Source organism: Dipodomys ordii, unplaced genomic scaffold (assembly GCF_000151885.1).
Source record: "Dipodomys ordii isolate 6190 unplaced genomic scaffold, Dord_2.0 Scaffold189, whole genome shotgun sequence".
NCBI lineage: Eukaryota > Metazoa > Chordata > Mammalia > Rodentia > Heteromyidae > Dipodomys > Dipodomys ordii.
Genome location: NW_012267405.1, coordinates 2,064,456 through 2,074,693, shown reverse-complemented (window position 1 = coordinate 2,074,693; position 10,238 = coordinate 2,064,456). Strand labels below are relative to the sequence as shown.

General features: G+C 46.3%; 1 protein-coding gene across 1 annotated transcript in view; it reads right to left on the bottom strand.

Annotated features, from left to right (window-relative positions):
- LOC105999403 (tumor necrosis factor receptor superfamily member 10B-like) overlaps positions 1–6,835 on the bottom strand; it is a 10,298-nt gene extending 3,463 nt beyond the window's left edge. Inside the window, exons 1-4 of the mRNA XM_013034407.1 lie at positions 6,685–6,835; positions 4,203–4,310; positions 2,426–2,537; positions 651–850 (exon numbers count right to left, since the gene is read on the bottom strand). Coding sequence (XP_012889861.1) covers positions 651–850; positions 2,426–2,537; positions 4,203–4,310; positions 6,685–6,835 — 571 coding nt within the window. The remainder of the gene's footprint in view (positions 1–650; positions 851–2,425; positions 2,538–4,202; positions 4,311–6,684) is intronic.
- Between the last annotated feature and the right edge of the window lie 3,403 nt (positions 6,836–10,238).

Genomic DNA, 10,238 nt, shown 5'->3' with positions numbered 1-10,238 from the left:
CCAATTAGCCACCCAAAAGGCAAAAAGGGGAGGTGTGGCTCAAGTGGTAGAGAGCTAGCCTTGAGCAAAAAAACTGATGGAGAATAGGAGGCCCTGAGTTTAAGGCCCAGTACTGGCAATAAATCAAAGTTGGGCACTGGTGGCTTACACCTACAATCCTAGCTACACAGGAGGCTGAGATCTGAGGATTAAGGTTCAAAGTCAGCCTGGGCAAGAACCGTGAGAGTCTTACTTCCAATTATCCACCAGAAAACTGGGAGTAAAGCTATGGCTCCAGGTGGTAGAGTGCTAGCTTTGAGTAAAAAAAAGCTCAGGGACAGCACCTAGGCCCTAAGTTCAAGCTCCCAGACTGATGAACAAACAAACATGCCCAATCTCTAGTTTGAGCAATGCTGCCTTATAAGCTGACCACTTCTCTGAGCTAGCTGGGGATCTTCCCTCCAAGACCTGGTTGAGCAGGGTCTGGTGAGATTCGGGTCTAGTGTTTTTTGGGTAGTGACTGTGTGCCAATCACAGAGAATAGGAGAGAGTCAGGCTGAGAGGACATGGGTTTGAAACAAAAGGGAGGGGACTTATAGGGGAGACATGGAGCAGGATGGCATGGGAGGCGGGGAGGGAAGGGTGGCAAGAAATCTGGGAGCAACACTTACCTGGCCAGAAGCGCTTAATATAATCAGATATTTCTTTTCTCTTCCAAACGACAATCCCAATTATTATCATAACTATTGTGAATATGATAGATATGATCCCAACTATTTTAAGAGCTCTGGTGCCCCCGGTGGCCTTGGGGACACACTTGCGGTCACTCAAGGGGGTACAGGGGATCTCCTCATCCTCCTCTTCGGTGCACCTGGGTACACACAGGGAGGAAATGGTGGGATTCCATGAGCAAAGACCAGCCAGGCGGGACAGAAGAGAAAGTCACTCTGCCTGCCCAATGTCCATAGAGGAGGGGCAGACTCCTCATGTCTGCAGGGTGCCCCCCACCCTGAAGACTGAGAAAGGAGGGCCTGAATCCCTCGGGGCTCTGGGTCCATGGGTTCCTCAGCTTTCAGTCCTTCTCTGCAGCAGACCCTGAGATAAGAGGTGTCTCACTCCAGGGGGAGATCACAGGCACTTTTGACCACCATTGAGATACAGCCCCTGCCTCAGTCTTGTGTGTGTGCATGCTAGTCCTGGGACTTGAACTCAGGGACTGACCATAGTCCTTGAGCTTTACTGCTCAAGGCTATCACTTTACCTCATGAGCCACAGCTCCACTTCTGGCTCTTTTGGTAGTTAATTGGACATTAGAGTTAATGGACTTTCCTGCCTGGGGCTGGCTTCAAACAGCAACCCTCAGATTTCAGCCTCCTGAGTAGCCAGGATTACAGGCATGAGCCACTGGTACATGGCCCTAGCCAACTTGTAGTACAGCTCATCTTTCTACTAATCACACAAACACCAAAGGGTCAAAAAAGTAATTGACATTTGGCCCCTAATGTCAAAAGCAGGACCAAGATATATCTTAAGGGATCGGGAGCCTGGAGTGAGGCTGCCTCAATGGATCAGGTTCTTCTGAAAACCTTGAGGGATGTGAACACAAAGCCTTATTATGACTTTTATCATAGCTATCTTCATAGTCCTCTGTATATACAAGGAAGGGTTAAAAATCACATATTCCAATGGAATTGGTGTACATATGAACAGAACACCAGCAGTATTCTTTTCATTCTGTGTGTACGCATGCCTATGCCAGTACTAGGGTTTGAACTCAGGGCCTGGGCCTTAGCTGTTTTTGCTCAAGGCTAGCATTCTGCCACTGGAGCCACAACTTTTGGGTGATTAACTGAAGATAAGAATGTTATGGAAGCCTGGCGCTGGTGGCTCACACCTGTAATCCTAGCTACACAGGAGGCTGAGATCTGAGAATTGCAGTTCAAAGCCAGCCCAGGCAGGACAGACCGTGAGACTACGATCTCCAATAAACCACCAAAAAACCGGAAGTGGCGCTGTAGTTCAAGTGGTAGAGCGCTCACCTTGAACTGAAGAGCTGAGGGACAGCGCCCAGGCCCAGAGTTCAAGCCCCACAAACGACAAAAAAAAAAAATTAAAAAAAGAATGTTATGGACTTTTCTGCTCTGGCTGGCTTCAAATCACAATCCTCAGATCTCAGCCCCCTGAATAGCTAGGATGACAGGTGGTACCTAGCTCTACTCATTCTTTTTGAAGGCAATTAAACGGTGTCTTAGGGCTCATCCAAAGTTTAGGGGGCCTTAAGTCCTAGCCTCCTGTTGCTAAGGAACAAGTCACTTGGTCAAAAGGGAAATGGCAGGTGGCGGGATCCAGGCTCAGAAGAACTCCAGGGGGTCAGGGAAAGGGGTATAAGGAGATGTGGGTGTTATTGAACTCCAGGATTATAAGAGCCCCAGCTCCTTCATCTTACTTATCTCGACATGTCTGGCAGAATTCAGGGGTGTTTTGTGTCCAGAAAGTGCCAGGTTTGCATTCGCACACTGTATTAGAGGTTGTGGTGCAAGGACTCTTCTGTACTTGATCTGCAGACAGGGCAAAAGTATGAAGGATGAGCTTCTCTGGTTGCCTCGATGCCCTTCCTGAAGGCATACACCCACCATCTCCCATTCAGCTCAGCTGAACACAGGAAATAATTCTTTTCTTTTTTTTGGGTGGGGGGGTCCGGTCTTGGGGCCTGAACTCTGGTCCTGGGCGCTGTCCCTCAGCTCTTCATCTCAAGGCTAGCGCTCTACCACTTGAGCCACAGCACCACTTCCAGCTTTTTTCTTTTTGCTTATGTGAGGCTGAGGAATTGAACCCAGGGCCTCATGCATACAAGGCAAGCGCTCTACCACTGAGCCACCTTCCCAGCCCCATAGGAAGTAATTCTTAGGGCCACTTTCTGCAGCAACTCACACATAGAGGGTACACAAAGGACAGTCCCTCTCTGCTATCACCAGTATGCAGGGCTACACAAAAGCAATATGATTATTGTTTACTGTGTTGCCTCTTGTAGGAAGTCTTTCAGACCGACCACAAGGTCTAACACAAATCATCTCAGAGATCCAGGAAAGAGAAATGCCCTCAGGTGATCTCTCTACAGCCTAGCACTGCTGGAGATCAGGGAGAGATAGACCTTAGGATATGAAGGAGCCTTGCACCTGCCAGAGACTGAAGACAACCTGGCTCAGGGACAGCTATGAGACCCAGCCCTTTCCACTCCAACAGATATACATGTGTAGTCCTAAGATGGGAGTTTCTATGGAAGGTTTTTGGAAAGAGAGGCCTGAGGTTAGGGAGAGTCTTTTTTTCTGTTTTTGTTGCTGTTGCTGCATTTGCTTTCGCTCATTGGCTAGTACTCTATCAACTAAACTATGACTGCTCCAACCCATGTCCCTAGGCTTTGTTTTTTGGCCAGTCCTGGGCCTTGAACTCAGGGCCTGCACACTTTCCCTGAGCTTTTGCTCAAGGCTAGGACTCTCCCACTTGAGACACAGTGCCACTTCTGGCTTGTTCTGTTTACTTGCTACTGAGAAAGTGAATCCAGGCTTCATCCATGTTAGGCAAGCACTCTACCCACTAAGCCACATTCCCAGTACTCCTTGGGCTTAACTCAAGGCTAACACTCAACCACTAGAGCCACAGTGCCACTTCGGCTCTTTGCAATTCAAGTTAAGACTCCCATAGACTTCCCTGCTTAGACTGGCTTCAAACCACAATCCTCAGATCTTAGCCTAATGAGTAACTAGGATTACAGGTTTGAGCTACCAGCACCAAGCAAGAGTCTGACCCAATGAGGGTCTCTTCTTCCATATCCCTCTATCCTCCCCCTCTGTTTCCAAATGGATTCTGGTCAAATGCAAAGAAGACCAATGTTGGAGGTGACTTGTAATCTGCCAATGTATCCAAAATCCCTGGCAGGGTACAGGAGACTCAGGGCAGATCCATAACTGAGTTCAGTGGGCAGCGCTTCTGAATGCCTTGGTCTGTTGAGCTCTCCTCTTCCACTGCAGCCTGCCTCAGCCATGTTGGATGGCCTCTCTCCACAGTAGCCCACGGCGGCCTCTGTGTCCTGACACAGCTGGCCCTCCTGGAGTGCTGCCTGCCTGCCCTGTGGTAAGCTGGAAGCCAGGTGTCTGGGAACACATCAGTTGAAATTCCCACTCCAACATCCCACTCCACCATGCCCCGGGGCCTCTGGCTCTTACCTCCTTTACAGACTAAGCAGCTCCTGCATCTATCGAGGGAATTATTGTGACTGGTGTAGTCCTCGCCAGCTTTACACGACAAGCAAACCTTCCCTGATAAATAGAAGCCTGAAATGCAGGAGAAAAAGCAGTAGGTGAGTGGATTATTGCTTCTGCATCTACTATACACCTTATGAAAGCACTGCTGACCAGAAAATAAGGGAAGGGACACGTGAGGTTCAAATTCTTAGCGTCTGTATCAACATAGAAAAAAAAAAGGCAAGTTCCCTTCACAATGTATTTTTTGGCCTCAAATCTCCCAAATGTTACCCTTTCAACCTAAAGCCAATATAAAACACTGAAGGTTTTTTTAAATACTGTTTTCAAAATATAATATACTCATAATATTGGCAACCTAGAATTAATGTAACACACTGAAAAAGGAAGCCAATGCTTAAGGTGAAGCAGGCCAAGGGAAGGAAATAACCTAGGTCAGAGCAGAAGTGAACAAAATAGAGACCAGAAAATCCACCAAGAAAATTAATGAGACCAAAAGTTAGTTCTCTGACCAGACCAACACACTTATACCAGCCAATGGAGCAGGGAAAGGTTTTCTTTTTGATTAATTGTAGGCCTTGAACTCAGGGCCTGGGTGCTGTCCTTGAGCTTTTTACTTTAGGATAGCACTCTACCACTTGAGCCACAGCGCCACTTCTGGTTTTTGAGTGGTTAATTTTAGATGAGAGTCTCATGGGGACTTTTCTGCCTGGGCTGGCTTTGAACAGCGATCCTCAGATCTCAGCCTCCTAAGTAGCTAAGATTACAGGTGTGAGCCATCAGCACAGGGCTCCAGGGGAAGGTTTTGAAAGATACACATTATTAGAATCCAAAATAAGAGGAAGGCCATTCCTACTGAATCACAGAAACGAAAGGGTGCACAATTCTATGAAACTCTATACAGACATCTGGGATCTCATGTGGGGAGGATGGAGATTTAAGTGACTGTAATTAACCCATCCGGTGCCTCACCCCATTGAGGAAGGCCATCCGTCATAGCTACAATTGTATTAAAGTCCTGGAACATGCTATTTTGAAAAAAACTCTGTTCTTTCCAGTGCCAGGGGCTCATGCCTATAAAATTAGTCACTGTGACTATGCAGCAACTTCTTGCTAAAAAAGATCAAGTAGGTGGGTGGGTACCAGTGGCTCACACTGTAATCCTAGCTCCTCAGGAAAATAGGAACTAGGTTGAAAACCTGGCTGAACATGAAAGTCCATGAGACCCTTATCTCCAATTAAACAGCAAAAAGCTGGACGTTGAGCCTGGCTTGCTCAAATGGTAGGGTGCTAGCTTTGAGCAGAAAAAAAAAGCTCAGGGACTGCACCCAGGCCCTGAGTTCAAGCCCTATGACCGCTCCCCTCTTCCTCCCAAACAAGAATTGTTTGATCCTGTAGAACTCTGATTATAATTTTACACTCTGAAGAGAGAATAATCTTAGGATGGTGGTAGTAATTTTTTTTGGTTTGGAGAGTGGGTTTTTTGTGGTTTTCTTTGCCTTGGAATGAATTACTAAATGAAGCATATTATAAGATTCATGAAACAACTTGAATTATGGATTACAAGAGTGAAATGTCTCCTGAGCTTGTCAATTCCTGGAAAGGAACAAGCTAGCCTTTGATAATGATCAGAATTTGCTGTCTGCTGATGTTTTGAGTAAGTGGCAAAGCTAGCAGACAGGATGGACTACTTCATTCAGGAACCAAAAACCCTTCTCAAGTGATCTCTTGGGTATGTCTTTGAAAGAGTATATGCACTGACCAGAAACTTGTGGCTCACGCTTGTAATCCTAGCTACTCAGGAGGCTGAGATCTGAGGATCACAGTTTGAAACCAGCCCAGACAGGAAAGTCTGTGAGACTCTTATCTCCAATTAACCACCACAAAACTAGAAATGGTGCTGTAGTTCAAAGTGGTAGAGTGCTAGCCTTGAACAAAAAAAGCCCAAGGAAAGTGTCCAGGCCCCAGCATATGCACAAATGCACACACACATACACACACACACACAATAATAAATTTTTAATTTTTGTTGGTTGTGGGCCTGAACTCTGGACCTGGGCGCTGTCCCTCAGCTCTTCAGCTCAAGGCTATTGCTCTACCACTTGAGTCACAGTGCACTTCTGGCTTTTTCTGCTTATATACTGCTGAGGTATGGAACGCAGGGCCTCATGCATGCAAACATGTGAGGCAAGCATTCTACCACTGAGCCACCTTCCCAGACCCAATAATAATTAACATATTTTAAAAAAAATCTCTAGACCCTTAGATAGATCAAAATAGATGAATCTTAGCAGTAAAAATGGAGGTAAGTCTTCATAACCCTGGATTTTACAACAGGTCAATAACTACTTGTTGGATAAAGAACTAAGAATTGCAGGGAACAGAGACTGGAAGAACATGGAGCCAGGGTAGTGTAGAAGACTAGCGGGTCAATCTTAGGAGGTACCTGGTGGACATTCTTCCATGGGTCTCTGCTTCAAGTCTTGCAGGGCAGCTGGTTGATGGGGCAGTGGAACGGCTCTGGCTAGGTTAGGCTTGATTTGTGGAGGAAACACAGAGCTGGTGTTAGTGTCTTCTAGGCCTCCTCTCACTTCCATCTCACGCTCCTTCCCTCCCCCCACCCTCAGCCTTCAAACTAACACAGAACTTGGATCATTTTCCCTGTTCTAAAACTTTCAACCAACCAACCAATATACAAATATATAAATACTAACAACCAAAATGACAGGGGCACAGCCTAATTGCTAGAATACCAGGCCCTGAGTATCAGTATTCAGTCACCAGTATCACAAATTAGATTGCATTTACAGTATATTATCATATATAATTCTACTAGCTGACCACATATGTGGATGTCTCTGTCTCATGTCAATACACTTTAAAAATTGCAGCCAATCTGAGCTGGGAAGGTGGCTGAGTGGTAGAGCGCTTGCCTTGCATGCATGGGGCCCTGGGTTCAATTCCTCAGCACCACATGAGCAAAAAAAGAAAAACACCGGAAGTGGTGCTGAGGCTCAAGTGATAGAGCGCTAGCCTTGAGCTGAAGAGCTGAAGGACAGCATCCAGGCCCAGAGATCAGGCCCCACGACTGGACACCTCCCAGAAAAAAAAATTGCAGACAAATATAATCAGACAAAATTCCTATCTAAATGATTTTAAATAGTTTAACTAGGTTTAAATAGGTTAAAGAGGCTTAGCACATTCACACACCTGTGAGCAAACAATATCTGCAACGACTTTTGTTATGTAAAACAGTCTACATTCAATAAACCACTGTTTCTCCATACCCTAGGCCCAAACCTTACTTCCTCTTGTTACCTTATGTAAGTGGAAAGTGTTCATGGTTTTGTGGCTGGTGTTTTTTCACTCAGCCTAAGGTCTGTATGACTCATCCATAGAGTGCCTTGTGTTAGAAAGTCCTTCCTATTCAAAGCTGTGTGCTTTTCTATTGTTTGTGTTGACCACAATGTTTCTCTATTCACTTGTGGGTAGACAATTGAGTTGCTTCTGCTCTTTGGCTGCTGGGAATAATGTTCATAAGGCCATATATAAAATCTCGTTGAAGATGAGCACCAGTGACTAATGCCTGTAATCCTAGCTACTCAGGAGGCTGAGAGCTGAGGATCATGGTTCAAAGCCAGCCCAGGCAGACAAATTCAAGAGGATCTGACTTCCAATTAACCAGCAAAAAGCTGGAAGTGGAGGGCATGGCTCAAGTGGTAGAGCCAGCTTTGAGACCATATGGCATTCCTACTTGTAATGATTTAAGGAGCTGCTATACTGTTTTCCACAGTGTTACAATATAGCACAAGGGTTTCAGTCTTTCCATATCTCCACCAAAACCTGTTCCTTTGAGGAGTTTGTTTGTTTCTGGGGCTGGTATTGGGACTTAAATTCAGGGCCTGAGGCTTTCCCTTAGCTGTTTTTTTTTTTTTTGGTCCGGTCGTGGGGCCTGAACTCTGGGCCTGGGTGCTGTCCCTCAGCTCTTCAGCTCAAGGCTAGTACTCTACCACTTGAGCCACAGGGCCACTTCCGGCTTTTTTTTCTTTTTGCTTATGTGGTGCTGAGGAATCGAACCCAGGGCTTCGAGCATGCAAGGCAAGCGCTCTACCACTGAGCCATCTTCCCAGGCCTGTCCCTTAGCTTTTGATGCTCAAAGCTGGCATTCTGCTATTTGAGCCACAGCTCGACTTCCAGCTTTGAGATCCAAGTCTCATGGACTTTCCTGCCCTGGCTGACTTCACAACACAATCCTCAGATCTTCACCTGTTGAGTAGTTAGGATTACAGGTATGAACCACCACATTTGGTTCTTTTTTTTTTTTCTTTAGTGTTGGGTCTGAGACAAGCTCTCAAGCTCACACGTGGCCTGGGCTGGCTGCAGGAAAAGTGCAGTGCAGAAGTTGTAAATTAACCTAGCAGGATCCTAATCTGTGTGAGCTGGCGGAAGTACTCATCTCTGAGTACAAAGCCACAAGCCCTCTAGTCTCAAGACCACTAGTCCCCACCCTACCCTAACAGGTGCTGAGAGAAGAGCCTTCAGAACCTTCTAGAGCCTTCCAGAGTCTTCCACTCTTCCCTTGTGTCCCTCCCACAGGCCAGACTTTCCTAGGGTTCTTGCCTCCATGATCCATCATCTGTGCTGGCATGGCCCCTCCAGTCTCTTCACCAACTTTGACCTTGAGTCATTTATGTGCACCCCACCTGCTGGCAAATCCTATTGCCCTAAGAGGGAAGGGGTGCCACAGGAAGTGCTGTGTCCTGTATCTGATTCTCCACCGATCTTTACACAATAAATGAGTAAACTGGGTTCTTAGATGCCCATTCTAGACAGGCGCCAGCGGCCCACATCTGTAACCCCACCTACTCAGGAGTCAAAGGAACTGAGGATCCTCCTTTGAAGCCAGCTTTGAAGCCAGCCAGAAGAAAATCCGAGGTGAGTCTTATCTCTAATTTAACCCGCAAAAAGCCAGAAGTAGAGCTATAGCTCAAGCAGTAAAGTGCGATTCTTGAGCAGAAAAGGCTAAGGGACTGTGTCCGTGTCGAGAGTTCTAGCCCTGCCACCAACAAAAATGAAACAAAAAACAAACAGAAAAGTACATTATCTGTAATAATGCTAAGTGTTCTTTTTCAATGTCTTTAGTTTCTGTTAAGCAAGGTATACATGTGTGTGTGTGCACATTCATGGGTGTATCTAAAACTGCACATGTAAATTCATGTATACAGATAGTATGTTGTTGGTTTTTTTTGGGGGGGGGGATGGTCCGGTTGTGGAGCCTGAACTCTGGGCCTGGGCGCTGTCCCTCAGCTCTTCAGCTCAAGGCTAGCGCTCTACCACTTGAGCCAAAGTGCCACCTCTGGCTTTTTTCTTTTTGCATATGTGGTGCTGAGGAATCAAACCCAGGGCCTCATGCATGCAAGGCAAGTGCTCTACCACTGAGCCACCTTCCCAGCCCCACAGATAGTTGTATAAGTAAAAGTCAAATCAGGTATTTTCTCATGTCTAATTTTAAGGTTTGCTTAGAACCTTTATACAACTACCTGTTCTTTAGGGGGAAAGTATGGGGCTGTCTTCCCAAGTGAAAATGTTTTGCAAACCAGATAAACTTTATGGTTTCTTTGTGTCACTTCTGTGTCTGTCCAATAAACTGAAAAGCTAAAAATAACTGCATTTTATATTTATATCAGTGCCCGCCTGATCTTAAAAGGCCTGAGTCAGGATTCTCCCCAGTGCGCTCCAGTCCACACCTTCCTCCTCTTCAGACTCCGCCCCTGTGCTTCCCACCTGTTCTACCCAAGATGCCACACAGTCAACGGGTCTCTGGTGAGACACGGGGCCCTGCCCTGACCTTCCAGAATAGTGAGCTAAAAATACACCTCTTTACACCTGACCCTGCCTCAGGCATTTTGTTGCAGCAATGAAAACAGGTTGCTTTGTTGCTTGGGTTTTTAGGCACTGTTTTGTTTCACAGGCCGGTATCCTGGGAAGGTGGAATTGGCC